General features: G+C 38.8%; 1 protein-coding gene across 1 annotated transcript in view; it reads right to left on the bottom strand.

Annotated features, from left to right (window-relative positions):
- Nucleotides 1-16,069, bottom strand: part of cep350 (centrosomal protein 350) — a 43,658-nt gene that overhangs the window by 15,058 nt on the left and 12,531 nt on the right. The window contains 19 exon segments of the mRNA XM_051116708.1: nt 1,904-2,061; nt 2,183-2,326; nt 3,400-3,487; nt 4,950-5,137; nt 5,315-5,517; nt 5,612-5,778; nt 5,860-5,967; nt 6,372-6,505; nt 6,921-7,061; nt 7,285-7,395; nt 7,489-7,658; nt 7,739-7,992; nt 10,117-10,145; nt 10,147-10,289; nt 11,277-11,422; nt 11,670-11,820; nt 12,740-13,623; nt 14,205-14,329; nt 15,219-15,841. Coding sequence (XP_050972665.1) covers nt 1,904-2,061; nt 2,183-2,326; nt 3,400-3,487; nt 4,950-5,137; nt 5,315-5,517; nt 5,612-5,778; nt 5,860-5,967; nt 6,372-6,505; nt 6,921-7,061; nt 7,285-7,395; nt 7,489-7,658; nt 7,739-7,992; nt 10,117-10,145; nt 10,147-10,289; nt 11,277-11,422; nt 11,670-11,820; nt 12,740-13,623; nt 14,205-14,329; nt 15,219-15,841 — 3,967 coding nt within the window.

The following is a 16,069-nucleotide window of genomic DNA, read 5'->3' as shown; positions in this document are numbered from 1 at the left end:
CAAATGCTCACTGAGGCTCCAGAAGGAAAAACAACGCATTAGGAGCTGCGGGTGTAAACAGAATAAAGATGTGTACATTTTTCTTATTTTGCCTAAATATCATATTTTTTCCATTTAGTACTGCCCTTCAGAAGCTACTGGCATGCTTCCCAAAAGACAAAAAAAGTTAAATTTATCCTGATCTTCAGATTTAAAAAGTTTTCACCCCCTTGCTCTTAATGCATCATGTTTCCTTCTGGAGCATCAGTGAGCATTTGAACCTTCTGTAATAGTTGCATATGAGTCCCTCAGTTGTCCTCAGTGTAAAAAGATGGATCTTTTGGATTGGATGGATTATTCAAAATCATACAATCAGTGTTGGATGGGTTCAAATACACAAAAATGCTGAAAAACCAAAGAATTTGTGGGACCTGAAGGACTTTTCTGAAGAACAGCGGGGAGTTTAACTCATGAACAACTATCACTAAACAAAAAAGAAAAAAAAAAATAGCTGTGGATCATTCAGGTAACAACACAGTATGTAAGTGTATGTAAACTTTTAAACAGGGTCATTTCTATAAATTCAACTATTATTTTCTCTTGTGGACTATGTGTAAACATCTATTATGTAAAATATCTTATTCTTCAGGTTAGTACTAAAAAAATAACTTGCACTTTGTATGATCCCTCTTATTTTGGTAAAATAATTTGTGGTTAAAGGTAAACTAATTTGAGGTGTAGGTAAACATTTGACCTCAACTGTACATAATGCTAGTATGAATTAATTTAAAAAAAAGGTTATATCTCCCTATATTTTGTGAGAAATACACAACCATTTATGCTAAGATCTATGACCCAGATATTTCTTGTGAAATTAACAAGTTGTTTCTCTACGCAGGCATGTCTGAGTGACTAATTCTCCTAATTTCGCTGTGATAAAAGGCTAAATACATTAATTTATTATGAACTAAATAAAGGAAAGTAGACAACAATGCAAATCACAATTATCTTTGCTTTTGCAAAAAGAGCTGCCTTGAGTGGATTACAAATCAGTTTGAATGAGATGCTGGATAATGTGTTTATACGGACAAGTACTGAATAAATACAGCTGGAAGTTACACAAAAGAGATCATCATGCTATTAGTGAGAGCTAGAAAGTGAGCAGAAGTGTGTGAACGGTGCTACAATCGCAACACAGCATGTGATTAGTTGAATCAGACAAGCGTGAAATCCCCTTCCCTCCGTGTACCAATTTTATTCGCAGGACAAAAATATTTGTGTGCCAGTGCTATGAAAAGTTTCTGAACAATGGGGCGGCCCTCATATGATTGTAAACAAGAACCTGTTGTCAAGGAGTGACTGAATATGGGAGAATGAGACAAAGCATTTAGAGAACATGTGGAGGTTATGAAACGTATTAGAGAAACCTCATGACCTGCAGAATGTTTCAGAAATCTGGCTGGCAGAATATACATCCTGTTTACTAGCTGCGTACGGAAACTGCTATCTATTTTAGATGTGAAAAATTCCTCCATTCATTAAGGGAGAGGGGCGTTTTCCTACACAGAGCACGCTTATGTTCAAACCAAACACTGTGCACACAGAAATAAACAAACACTTTAAAATGTCACACAACATGTCAGCAAGCCACAAACGAACCTTGAAAAAATTAATACATGTTATTAGTAGCATTAGCCAGTCATAAATAAGAAATCGCCTCTTGAGTATACCAAACATATGTTGTTTGTTTGGCCTTCCTGAAAGAGGTTTGCACTACATAATCTGCACAAGGTTCATTAAAGTTTGGTTAATATAATCAAATGTACAAAGATTTTCTTCATTACAAACCAACGCATTATTTGAGAAGACAGAAGAGGGAAAAGATGAAAGGGTAGAGAAGAAACATGTGTGAGGGTTTATTTACTTTTCGTCCATGTGAGAGCGCATCTTTTTCAGTTTCTGCATGATGCTGCTGGTTTCACTGCCTGACACAGACATGGGGGAGGGGCTACGGGTTTCTGCGTCTGTCACAACCACACTGGGCGGAATCGACTCCTCCGCCACACCTGATACGGGTGACTCCTGCCGATATTTAATTTAAAAAATGTCAGCGAAATGGGTATTGTGTTTAATAAACTACATACAGTAATTACAAGACACAAAAAGCTTTTATTTAGAATAAAAAAGAAACCAGAGGACTGACCAGCTTTGTGTCGGCACTCTTGAGCCGCTCTTTGAGTTTGAGTGTTGTGTGTCTCATTCTTTCGATCTCCTCCTGCTGTTTGAGAAGCAGCTGTCTCTCCCTTCTCGCCGCTTTATTGGCCTCCTGCAGTCGCTTGATCTCCGCCTGGGGTAAACAACATTTTAGCCTTTATTTCTGTGCTGTAACAGGGCTTTACAGTGCTACCATTTCAGTTGCATTTGCGATTGAAAACTACTGCATGTGACTATGAAAAAAGCACCATGTGTGACTGGCCTGGACTGACCCGATCAGCATATTTGTGCTTGCGCTGAGGGGAGCTTCAAAGGTTTCTACATGTTTTTGCAACTTTGAGTAATGTAATCACAGACATATATGTGACCCTGGACCAAGTCTTAAGTCGCTGGGGTATATTTGTAGCAATAGCCAAAAATACATTGTATGGGTCAAAATTATTGATTTTTCTTTTATGCCAAAAATCATTAGGAAATTAAGTAAAGATCATGTTCCATGAAGACATCATTCCTACTGTAAATGTATCAAAACTTAATTTTTGATTAGTAATATGCATTATTAAGAACGAGTTTCTTAGTATTTAGAATTTTTTGCACCCTCAGATTCCAGATATTCAAATAGTTGTATCTTGGCCAAATATTGTCCTAACAAACCATACATCAACTGAAAGCTTATTTATTCAGCTTTTAGATGATGTATAAATCTCAATTTCGAAAAAATTTAGTTTTGTGGTCCAGGGTCACTTTTCATAAACAAAGTGTAGAGAAAGTGTAAATAAGAGATTCATTGTGCATTGCTTTGTTGATTATAATGGAACTTTGTGAGATCGCGACAGCTTATAATGATTTTTGAGGGAGTTTGTAAACGAAATACTGAGATACAGCAGTTAAATAAAGTTAATATTACGTGACTTACACTGTCTAACTATAACACTATTGCCTGATTTTGCTCTATTTTTTTCATCAAAAATAGTATGAAACAAGTCACAATTGAGCAGCTGCACATCTCCATTCAAACACAGCGGTGTTTTCTTGAGTGTTGTGTGTATTTTCATAGCCATCTTTGCTCATATTTACCAAGGGTGCCAATATTAGTGGAGGGCACTGTAACCCTTTAAGTAATTCAATTATGACTACTTGATTATTTGATATTAAATTTCAAGCGTAGCTTAGAGATCATCTCATGACTCTACATATGATTGTCACCTGTTCCTGTTGTAGCTTCAGTATAAGGCCTCTCTGTTTCTTACGAAGGGGTGGCATCTTATCGTCCTCTCCTTTATCTCTGAGACGCCTGGTGAAGAAAGGAGATGAAGAGCATGTCACTACAGTTCAACTAATTAGATCAAGCTGATTACACTCCTTAAATTTTATGAGATGTACACCACTATTCGAAAGTTTGGGAACAGTTAAGATTTTTTTATTCAGCAAGGATATAAATGAATAAATGCTGATCTTTTGAACTGTCTGTTCTTCAAAGAATCCTGAAAAAATGTACTATTTTAACACGACAATAATAAATATTTCCTGAGCATGAAATCAGCGTATTAGAATTATTTCTGAAGGATCATGCAACACTGAAGACTTTGTCGTCTCAGGAATAAATTACATTTTAAAATAGAAAATCATCCTACATTGCTGCAGAAGTACCGACCCAGTGTTTACAAAGTGAACACACAAACAATATCAAACGCCCTTCACAAAAAAAAGGTAAAACAGCGATGTAGGACGATTTTGATGTTGAAGAAGAAAACAAGGCAGTTTTTCGACCTACCCTAACTGTATTGACCCGGATTACATAGTCTACACATTCGAGGTAGACGAGCATTTGAGGTTAAAAAGTATATAAATTGTCAATTCGAAAATGATTAATCATTTTGCTAGATAAGACCCTTCTTCCTCAGCTGGGATCATTAGAGCCATTTGAAGCTGCATTCAAACTGCATTTTGGAAGTTCAAACTTGGGGGCACCATTGAAGTCCACTATACGGAGAGAAATTCTGGAATTGTTTCCTCAAGAAACACAATTTCTTATCGACTGAAGAAAGACAGACATGAACATCTTGAATGACAAGAGGGCAAGTAAATTATCTGTACATTTTTGTTCTGGAAGTGAACTACTTCTTTAAATCCTCTATTGTATTGTATTGTATATAAATGTTCTACAGCAGGGATAGGAAATGACGGTCCTGGAGTGCCGATGACCTGCAGAGTTTAGTTCCAACTCTAATCAAACACACCTGAACAAGCTAATCAAGGTTTTCAGGATTACTAGAGCTACAGGTAGGTGAGGTTTTTTTTACAGGGTGGGAAATAAACAGCACTCCAGGACTGATGCTGCCTATCCCTGTTCTACAGTCTGTCTAAACACAGTATTAAGTTCAATTATATAAGAAGTAACTGTAATTAAATTACAGAAAAATAAGAGTAAACCCTTACTTTGGGAGAAAAGTAATTAAATTACATTAACTAATTACATAGTAACTAGTAACACCTAACACTTGTTTTCGTATTGTATTGCAAAACACTTTTGCTGCTATTGAGGTGGTATAGGGGTAAGGTTGGGTACTGGTTTGGTGATATGGGTAGGTTTAAGGGTGGGTTAAGGTGTGAAGTAAATGTAATTACAGAAAATAACTGCAGATGTAATTATATCCAATACAAAGTGGGACCAGAAACCAAATATGTTCCATTTAGAATACATCTAGTTTTTAACATCTTTTTTCCCCGATAATCATGATAAACATTTTTCCTGCCTCTTCTGGTGTTCGAGCCAGGCCAGTTCAGCCTTAGTCTTCTCTCTGAGGGCCTTCTGACGCAGGCGCAGCAGAGAACTCTGATGTTGAGCGCGAACTTCCTCCTCCTTCATGTACTGACGCACCAAGTCCATGGTGAACTTGGAGAAGCTGTCCTGGCCACCCGAGAAGGGCATGCTGCCATCCTGCTATGTGATAACATGATATGGAGCAGGGAAAAAACAAGAGCTGAGTCACTTATCCACCCATACAAAGAGCTTCTTATCAACACACCAGGAAAACACAAACAAACTATATGACAACCAAACAGAAGGAAGCACAACAACTGGAGTAATGCAGCATGAGGAGAGCTAACAGGACGTCACCTTTGAGCTCGCCCTGGGGCTGGATTGGTCATGGCTGTGGTCCTCGTCAGACTCGGGACGAGGACTGGGCTTTCTGTCCAGGGATTCGCGACGGTGGGCTTCGGATGGTAAAAGAGAGCGGAACGATCTTTCCTCAATGTCATCCTCTGTCATAGAGTCATCAAACTTCACAGAGTACTCTGTGGCAATGGATACGCTGTCTGCTGATTGGAGGAAAAGACAAGAAGTGGTCAAAACAACTCACATTTTTCAGAACAGATTATTTACATTGCTTGTTCCCAATAATGTGAGCTTTACCTTTCTCTTCAAGCGGGCTGTGCAGGTTGTCAGAGCAAAGAGAATCATCGGCAGCGGTGTGAGCCTGGTCCTCCACTGAACTACTGCTCCCTTCTTTCCCTGCTGTCTTTCTGTCCTTTTGATCAGAATGAGGTGGACTCAACTGGGTACTACTGCTGCCTCCGCCACTTAAAAACAAACAAGACTATATGTTCTTTAAATCCATTTATTTGTGATAATCAGCTCAAATGAAAAGAACACAGCGTTACCTAATGGTGGGTCTCCTGGAAGGGATGGACTCTGAGAGGCTGTCTGGTGGCGTCTCCACTTCTGATGGACTCTTTTGTCTTTCAGGAGACAGCTCACCGTTCCAGCTACTGGAGAACATCCAAAACAGCATCAGTACTGATGTATCGCAATTATTAATTTGACAAATTTGAAAAAATCTTTCACTTTAGAAAATGCAAAATGAAATCACGGTTAAAAGAATAGTTCACCCAAAAATGAAAATACCATCATGATTTACTCATCTCAATGTTGTTCCAAACCCATGCTGAAACTTTCATTTCTTATCTGCACTTTTGCTTATTCAAACATTCGCATGGGATCGAAGGTTTGGAACGACATGAAATGTCATATCTTCATATTAATTAAATTTTTTAAATTAATTATTCCTTTAATGCAGAAGATTATCCGGCTTTTATGCTTAAGTGAAGCTGAAGCACAGCAGAGGAAGAAGAATCAGATTAGTGAATGGCTATGTCTGAGGTGAGACAGCTACCTGTCAGTGTTGGGGTGTGGCTGCTGCTGTTTTAAACCGCGATTATGCTGTTTCTGCTGATCATACAGGGTCGTACCAGAGGGGCCAGGAACATTTAGCGCTCCCGCAATCTGTGAACGAGCCAGCTCCGTCATCTATAGGGGGAGAGAGAGAGAGAGAGAGAGAGAGAGAGAGAGAGAGAGAGAGAGAGAGAGAGAGAGAGAGAGTGTGTTAAATACACTTTAAATCCTTCAAGCTGACTAAAGAAAGAGCTACAGCCGTAAAGCACTGACAAGCTACGCCAAAATCGCGATTCGATTTTGCGCGCGATTTTGGCGTAGCTTGTCAGTGCTTTACGGCTCTGTGTATTACTTGCAGCTCCAGCTGAACGCACGTGATGGAGCTTTACTACTAATCAAAGTACCGGCTTCATCGACATCGTGCGATTATCATTACAGCCCTACATTTGACACATGATAATTTCAGTGACTCAATCCACAATCATCTAAAAAAAAAAAAAAAGCCAATGCATCTGTGGGCTGTTTTCTTGTACCATAAAATTTAGCTCACCTCTTTAATGTGTCGTGCTGTTTCTGCTGTGTGGCGTGCAGCCTCAGCCTGCTGGTTTATCATCTTGTTTGTAGTCTCATGCAAACCTCCTAACGCCTGCTGTTGAGACAGAAGCAAACTCTCCTGCAGCTCAGCATGGGCCTTGAATCAAAAAGAAGCAGCCGTGCATTAAAAAGATGCAAATAATTTAACTAAAGCTGCCATTTTTAACACGGTCTGAATCAGAGTTAAATTTCGTTGTCCTTTATCTCGTTTCTTTAAACTTATTCAGTACTGTTTAAAATGTATACCAAAATTCACCTATGAAGTTATTACACAAACAGCCTTCAAACTACACAAAGAGGTCCTAAAGTTGTGCAAATACCCGTGCAGCTTTCTGTCTGCTTTCTTCCAGTTGCCGTTGTGTTTCGAGGGCTTCCTGCTCTGCCTTCATCCTTAGTAAGTACAGTTTGCGCTCATGCCTCTGTTGCTGGGACTGCAAGAGTCAAAGGTTACAGGTCACCCTCAAATACATGGCCACACAACCACAGCAGCTCAGATAATTGCTTTAGCAGGTGCAGAACCTCACCTTGAGAATCTGAGCAAGTGAAACTGTTTCTTGCTGTGCGAGAGACACGCCTCTCACTCTCTCCACATCACCGAGCTGTCGCACCGACTCCTCCACTGCATCCAGGTAACTGAGCTCAGCAGACAGGCGCTGCTGGAGGACCCCAGGAGCAAACTGGAGCTCCGTTGAACCTGGGAACACATGGAAGAGTAAGTAAACCATATCTATTTAGAATTGCAGTTGCTTACAAGTTGCCACAAAGCTGGTTTACCTGCAGTCCTGTGCTCTTTTCTTCCTGGGCTTTGCGTATGGGGTGAGGGATTGGATTTAGCCCTAGCAGCTGAAGAGGACGATGAGGAGGAACTGGGTAGAGCTGCGTGAGGGGAACCTGACCCTTGGGGGGACCCTCTGATTAGGATATTGTCACCTGGAGACAACCGGGAAGAACTAGAGCCGGCTGGAGAACCAGCAGCAGGAGTTGTACGAGGGCTTCGGGGAGATTTCTTTCCCTCAGAGCCAAAATGACTAATGAATGAAAACAAAGAATAAAAAATAATTAACAACAAATAATAATAATAATAATAATTAGGGTGCCCCTAGTAGTCGACTAACCATTAGACGATGAGAAGAGGCATGGTTGACCAAATTGTATTAGTCGCAGAGAAAAAAAAAAAATCCACAGGAAGTGGCGAAGTCACACAGTCCGAGATGGACAGACTGTTAACGACTGGTCTATATGGTAATAGAGTACATCGGGCAGGACATCCAAACGCTTATCTATCATTCATCGACCTCAAATATGACTGCAGTAGCAACTTTACATGGCCACTCAATCTAATGTTAACCTAGAAAATGTGTATTCAAGTGCTTGTGTGGAGTGTGGAAGCTCAAAAGTAGCGTGTTTACAGCATGACGGAGACGCCGGTGCAGTCACTTGCACTTAAAATACTCCATCATTTTTGGTCATACTGATAAGAGTAATACATCTTTCGAATCTGTAAAGACTTTACGTTTATTCATGTGCACCTACAATAACAACAAAACGTTGCGTTTTTGTAAAATAAATAAAACAAGATGTGCTTTCTGCCATCTCTGTGAACTTGAGCACAAAACTTCGAAACTCTGTGTATATTTGCCTTACAGACACAAAAAATATATCTATAGAGTATCTACAGAGAGTGAAATGTCTACTTTCAAATGAACCAATTCAAATAGAAAACAAATAATCTCAGATTATGTAATCTGCATGAAACATGTATATAGGCGCATCCACTACCGCGGAGATGATGAGTCAGTGTTGCCGACTTAATCTCTTAAAATGAAAACATAGAACGTGCTAGTTTATCAATAAATTATTGTTAATGCTAATGTTACAAAAACATTTCCTTTTTGTTTTTCCCAGACACATTCATAATTATTATATCTGCTGGTGTGCTGTGGCAAGCTTTTTTTGCGAGCTCTTGAGCGCTTAATAGGCTATATAGGCAATTAAAGGCTCATTATTATGATTTATACGATTTATTAATAAACACGTGACTAATAGTCGACTAATGCTTAAAATGAACAACTACTAGTCGACCAGAAAAATCTTTAGTCGAGGGCAGCCCTAATTATTTTTATTAATTACATTTGAGGATAGTAAGACTATTTTCAAAGAAATTGTAACAACAACAACAATAATAATAATAATAATAACAATATTGTTGTTGTTAGTGAAAATAATAATAGTTTCAAAAAACAAAACATTTTAATTCTATTTGTCTTTGTATTGTTCGATTTTTATTATCCTTATATTGTTGTTTCAAAAAAAGAAATCAATTTCATAGAGATTACTTAAAACAAGACTTTGATTAAAAATGAATCCAAAAGACAAAAATAAGAGTACAAGCTAACAGGTTGAGGTATACGGTGCACTACACTACATACCGTGACCACCATAACCTCCAACAGTCCTGTATCTCTCAATAATAAGGTCTGTGTGCTACTGTAGCAAGACATTATGTTAGAGAATTGCGCCAATGATCGGAGAACCCCTTAAACTCACAATATTCCATTTAAAACTCTGCCGCTGGATAAACCCATCCAGAGACCACATCTCTGGAAGATGCAGCTCTCTGAACACTGAAAATGCAGGCAAGCATAAGGGGAATCTGACTCACAGGCTTCAACAAATGCCACAGGGAGGCTCGAATGTCACACTAGGGGGAAATATCTCATTGGCAATGAGCCTGACCTGCAGCACGGCTAACCTACTGAACAAAAGAGCCAGTGTGTACGTGCAAGTCGCCTCCTGCCTCGCTATCTAAAGAGCTACAGCAGGCTGAACACTTATACCCTCCATCTGACATACACCAGAACTAATATTGACACTGGCTCCTCTGGGTTCTAATAATTAGGATAAACAGGAACAGCATGGATATTGCGTTTAAAGATATTTCCAGTGTGTGCCCAAAACATCCAAGTTCATGTCCGGTGACTTGCAGACTAGCAGAATGGCAATAAAAGATGACTGAACTAGTAAATCAAAAAAACTTTTTTCTTTAAAAAAAAATGGCATGAAGATACATGCAACAGGCTGTGTAGATGTTTTTATTCAACCAATGATGGCTTCAAGGTGTGTATTTTATTGGTGTGAGCTAATGTGTTTACCTATGGATGGAGTGGACTGAAGCACCCCCCCAGTGTGCTGTCCGTGTCCACGCTCCTGTGGGAGCTACGACTGGATGCTTTCTCTGAGCCGCTCTTCTTAAAACCCTCAGCAGGGAGATCAGAGACCGCAGAAGACGTGTTTCTTTGTCCCTCCAGCAGGCTTCTTTCTGAAGCTGTAGGAATGAACACAGATAAAATTAGGAATGTGAACATGATACAAAAATGTCTGTGTTCAAAACCTGCATAAGTAAAATTGAGTTAGTATTGCTGATACTATATACAGTTGAGGTCAAAAGATTTAACACTGTGCTGTTACCTGAATAATCCACAGCTTTTTTTTTTTTGTTTGTTTTTTAGTGATAGTTGTTTGTGAGTCTCTTGTTTTGTCCTGAACAGTTAAACTACCTGCTGTTCTTCAGTAAAATCCTTTAGGTCCCACAAATTCTGTTTTTTCAGCATTTTTGTGTATTTGAAATTTTTTCCACTATGACTGTATAATTTTGAGATCCATCTTTTCACACTGAGGACAACTGACTGACTCATATGCAACTATTACAGAAGCTTTAAACGGTCACTGATGCTCCAGAAGGAAAAAAACATGCATTAAGAACCGGGGGGTAAAAACTTTTGAACAGAATGGAAATTGTGTACATTTTTCTTATTTTGCCTCAATAACATTTTTTCCATTTAGTACTGCCCTTCAGAAGCTACAGAAGAACAGCAGGCAGTTTAACTTTTCAGAGCAAATCAGAGACTCATGAACAACTGTCACTAAATAAAAATAAAACAGCTGTGGATCATTCAGGTAACAACAGAGTATTAAGAATCAAGTGTATGTAAACTTCTGGGTCAATTTTACAAATTCAACTATTATTTTCTTTTGGGGACTATATGTAAATGTCCTTTATGTGAAATATCTTATTCAGGTCAGTACTAAATTAAAAAAAAATAACATGCATTTTGTATGATCTCTTTTATTTTGGTAAAAAAAATTTACATTTTGCAGATTCTGCAAGGTGTATGTAAACTTTTGACCTCAAATGTAAAGACTTGTGTCTAAGTTCCAGTACTTCTGATATATCCCCATAGGAATGAAGAACGGATTTCACACTGCACCACACTTAAGATCACATGATGTGACCCTCTATAATATATCTGACCTCTCTTGCTGCTTGAGCTGGCTGAGTGTGGGGAGGAGAGAGGTGTGAGAGCTGGTGAATGTTGAGATCTCTCTCCAGCTCGGTTACTGTATGCAGATCTGCCACTTAACACCTCGTCTGGAGGACTGAACCGACCGTGGCCATTACTGTAGGGAGAAGGTAGCAGAGTTTACATTAATCTGAGTTAATGTGGTACACGTCCACATCTGTATGTATATGTTTCTACATAGAGCACAAGAAATGTGAGGGATGGTATTATTATAGAGCAACACTGCCCTCTTCAGGCTGAATACTGGAAATCTTGCGTTTACTTCAGCCTGTTTTCCATTTGTAAAAATATTCTGAATATACAAGTTAGTGATCCATTGAGCTTAAAAAAATATTTTGTTTTACCTGAGCCCGTTGGGACTTCTCTTGGATACTGATTGGCTACTGGGGTGTGAAGAAACAAAGTCTTCCTCATAAACCACTCCATCCAATGAACTGGCACCAGACTTAACAGAACGGTGGGCTGGAGAACTCTTACCGCCCCTCTCTTCAAATGCTATGAAAACAAGTATATTCAATGAAAATATAAACTACCGTTCCAAAGTTTAGGGTGAGTAAAATGTGTATTTGTGAAAGAGATTCATATTTTTATTAAGCAAGGATTCATTAATTTAAAAAAAAGTGACAGCAAAGACTTCAAAAATGTTTTCTATTTCAAATAAATGCTCTGCTTCTGAAGAAAAAAAAAAAAAAAAAAATCTGAATTTCCACAAAAATATTAAGCATCAATATAATAAAAAATATATATAATATAAAAAACTGCACATTTGAAACGGAATACTGAAGTAGCAGCTGCTGAAAAGGTAGCTTAGCATTTATATTTAATATTATATTTTAATATATGTTAAAATAGAATGCAGTTAATTCAAATTGTAATATTATATATATATATAAGATTTTCCCAGCAAAACAAAACAAAAAAAATAATTTATATTTTATTTTATATTTTTAAACAAAAGCAATTAATTTTTCTAAATTATTGTTTAGAAAATATTAATATTATGCTTTTTTATATAAGACTTATATTTCTAACTTATATTTAAGCATTGAAATATTATGTTTTGACATAAAATATGTAAAGAAAAATCCTGGTACAAAAAACAACAACAAAAAAAAACAACTAATCATATCCAAAACACGTTTTTGTGTACAAAATATATGTGTACTGTGTATATTTATTATCTATATATAAAGACACACACACCATATATTTAAAAAATATTTACACATTTACATGTATACACATATGAACATAACATTTTTCTTAAATATACATGCATGTAAATAATACATATACACAGTACACTCACATATATTATGTAAACATGAACCTATTTTGGATGCAATTAATCGTTGCCCAGCACTAAGAAAAAAGTTAAATAAAGCAAGTCAAATAAGTTTTTCCAAGTTCTTACCTTTGCTGTAATTCATGCTCTTTGTAAATATATTGATAACGCTGTGTGGGCTTCCTTTGGCCAGCTCTTCCCACGGTCCATTGCTTCCTCCTTGTACCAGACTTGACACATTAAAGGGCACGTGCCTCTCTGCCTCTTTCTGAAAGCGTGAAATTGGGTTCAAACTGTCTCCATTCAGAAGTGCACTATATCCTCTGGTTGATTTGGGCAGCTCCTGCAGGTCTTCATCAGATATACTGCCCTCACTCAGCAGAGGACCCTCGCTGATAGAACCTCCACTGGAGTCCAGCTCATCTTCCTGAACAGCAGGCTTTGGAGGAGAAGGGGTCTTGCGTGTATTTCTTGAAGTGAAGCCAGAAGGTGCAAGCCTTTGTTTGCTCCCAGCCTCCATCCTCTCCCTAAAGCTGTGCAGGTTGCCCACACCTGGAAGGGCCTGATCATAGGTGCTCTGACCTGCAGCAAGCAGTTTTTCAATCCTCTCAACCAGGTCATCGGAATCTGTCGGATTCTCTCTGACTGGTGGACTGACAGGTTTAGCCCAGCGGTCATCGTTAGGGATTAAAAGACCCGTGCCTGTATCTCTGGCACAACCGTGGTTTATTCCGGCACCGGCCAGCTTGCGTGCCTCGCTCTCGATACGGCTGGAGAGAGAGGCAGCCGTGGCCTTAAGGGCCTCAATACGGCTCATTTTGCGGCCTGTGGTTGAGGGAAACGCTGTATATGCAGTTCGTGATTCTCTGTTAGGTAGTGAAGGTTCTGGATCAAGTTCTAACAGCTGAGAGAAGATATGGCCAGAAGGGGGCGGTAGGGAGCTGCTGACCCTCAGAGCAGGACTATGCTGGTCAGATTGAAGCCAGGGTGACCCTGCAAATCCCAACCCATTGCTACAGAAAAAATAGAAGATAACAGATTAAGTATAATGACCATATGACATAAAAAAACTGACTGCCACTAACATATTTACAAAAAACAACACTTAACATAGGAAAATGCATAGTCAGTCGAGTCACATATGGGGAAAAATCATGCAATCTCACCAAAAAAAATTAAATCATTAGAAGTTTTAAAAGTCAGTTTAAATCTATTCTTAGGAAGATCCCAGCGTTAACAACCTCAATATGCTGAAGACGCCGCCAACTACATGCACTTAAAAGGTGGCCATGGAAACCGTACAGGCTAGCAACAAACACTTCTCGCTGAGCACTGAGCTGACGGATTAATCTGTTCTTACAGAACTACTTGAAACAAGAGCATGCTATCGGTGTAAGGGAATACAAATGACTTCCCATTTAGGGAAAGGGGATATTTTGTTCATCTTTTCAGTGTTTAAAACAGATAAACATCAAAAAAGGAAGCTCTTTGGTGGAAACAACAGCTAGGACAAGCAGGTTTTTCTAGCTGGGAAAACCAAACATTACACTTATGACACAGATGATGTAATGGAATGACTCTGTGTGTGTTTTACCTGGAGAAAGGAGGCTGGCATTGTTCTGGAAGAGACAGATCACTGCTGGAGGTGGCACTTTGAGGTCGATCGTATCTTTTGTTTTCTTTATCAGACTCTCCAGATGGCTGGTACACTGGTCTCGGCTGCAGTGTAACAACAAAAACACTTAAAATAGCGGTCGATCATTAAGGATTTTGTCTAGACAACAGGGTGTCCAATAGTTAATATAATCATGATATTTTATATATAACGCAGTTATATAAGATTTTTTTTGAAGTCCCTTATGCTCACAAAGCCTGCATTTATTTGTTACGAAACAGTTAAAATAGTAATATTGTGAAATATCATCATAATTTAAGTTAACTATTTACTGTTTTAATACATTTTAAAATGGAATTTACTCCTGTGATGGTAAAGCTGAAATTGCAGTTTTTCAGGGTGAAATTTTTTTGAATTTGAAGATCAGGGTAAATTTAACTTTTTTAGTTTTCTGGGAAACATGTAAGTATCTTCTGTAGCCTCTGACGGCCAGTACCACATGAAAAAATATGATATTTAGGCAAAATAAGAAAAATGTACACATCTCAATTTTGTTCAAAAGTTTTCAAACCCGGCTTTTAATGCATTGTTTTTCGTTCTAAAGCATCAGTGAGTGTTTGAACCTTCTGTAATAGAAGAATATGAGTCCCTCAGTTGTTCTCAGTGTGAAAAGATGGATCTCATACAGTCATTGTTGGAAAGGGTTCAAATACACAAAAATGCTGGTGAACCAAAGAATTTGTGAAACCTGAAGAATTTTTCTGAAGAACAGCACGCAGTTTAACTGTTCAGGACAAACAAGGGACTCATGAACAACTATCACTAAACTACAACAACAACAAAAAAAACACAGTTGTGGATCATTCAGGTAACAATACAGTATTAATCAAGGGGATGTAAACTTTTGAACAGGGTCAACTATTATTTTCTCTTGTGGACTATGTGTAACTATAAGATGTTTAACTCCAAAAATGCATTACAATAAAGGTTTACCTGCTGGACCACGTTTGTTGCGGCACCACCATTGATCTCTTCTCTGAGCTGAGTCTGTTCCAGCAGAAGTTTGGTGTATGTTTCTTGAAGCCGCTTCTTTATTGGACCTTCAGGTACGACTGGGCCCTTGATGGCCCCTGCTCGTTGTCTCCTGTAAAGCTCCTGTAGCCGCTTACTCTTATTCTCTTCCTCCTCCCTTTGAGCCCTCCTTTCCTCCGCTTGCCGTTTTTTCCTTTCTTCTTGCTTTTGAGCAATATACAGTCGCACCGCTTCTGCGTCATAGTGCCGTTTCTTTGCAACGGGATGCTCAGGAGGATCTGCTCTCTTCGTAGTCTTGGCAGGGCTGGCACTACGAGAAACTCTGGTCGAGGCACGGACTTTGGAGCAGGGTGCATCTGCCCTCCTGCTGCCCTCCTCCTCCAACTGCAGGTCATCTAGGATGCCACGGATGTCAGCTGAGAGAAGGTCTGTGCTGGGAGATTTTCTTCTATCACCCCCAGTTGATCTGGAGGGTCCAGCTGGCTCTTCTAGAAGAATGTGATTGTGAGGTCTTTCTGCACTGGCGGGCCTTGACCGCCGGTTACGCTCAAGACGAGGATCAGAACTGGAACGGGGAACTGGTCCTGCAGGAAAAGACAATGAGAGGCATCAGGAGACCAAAATTATATTTTCTGACACCTGTTTAGAAAACATGATATATACTGTATGATATATATTATGTGAATTCCCACAATATAGCTACTAAATACATATGTGACCCTGGACCACAAAACCAGTCTTAAATAGCACAGGTATATTTGTAGCAATAGCCAAAAATAAATGCATTGTATGGGTCAAAATTATTGATTTTT

Source organism: Labeo rohita, chromosome 8 (genome assembly GCF_022985175.1).
Source record: "Labeo rohita strain BAU-BD-2019 chromosome 8, IGBB_LRoh.1.0, whole genome shotgun sequence".
Lineage (NCBI taxonomy): Eukaryota > Metazoa > Chordata > Actinopteri > Cypriniformes > Cyprinidae > Labeo > Labeo rohita.
The sequence above is the reverse complement of the archived record's forward strand: the minus strand, read 5'-3'. Positions and strand labels throughout refer to the sequence as shown.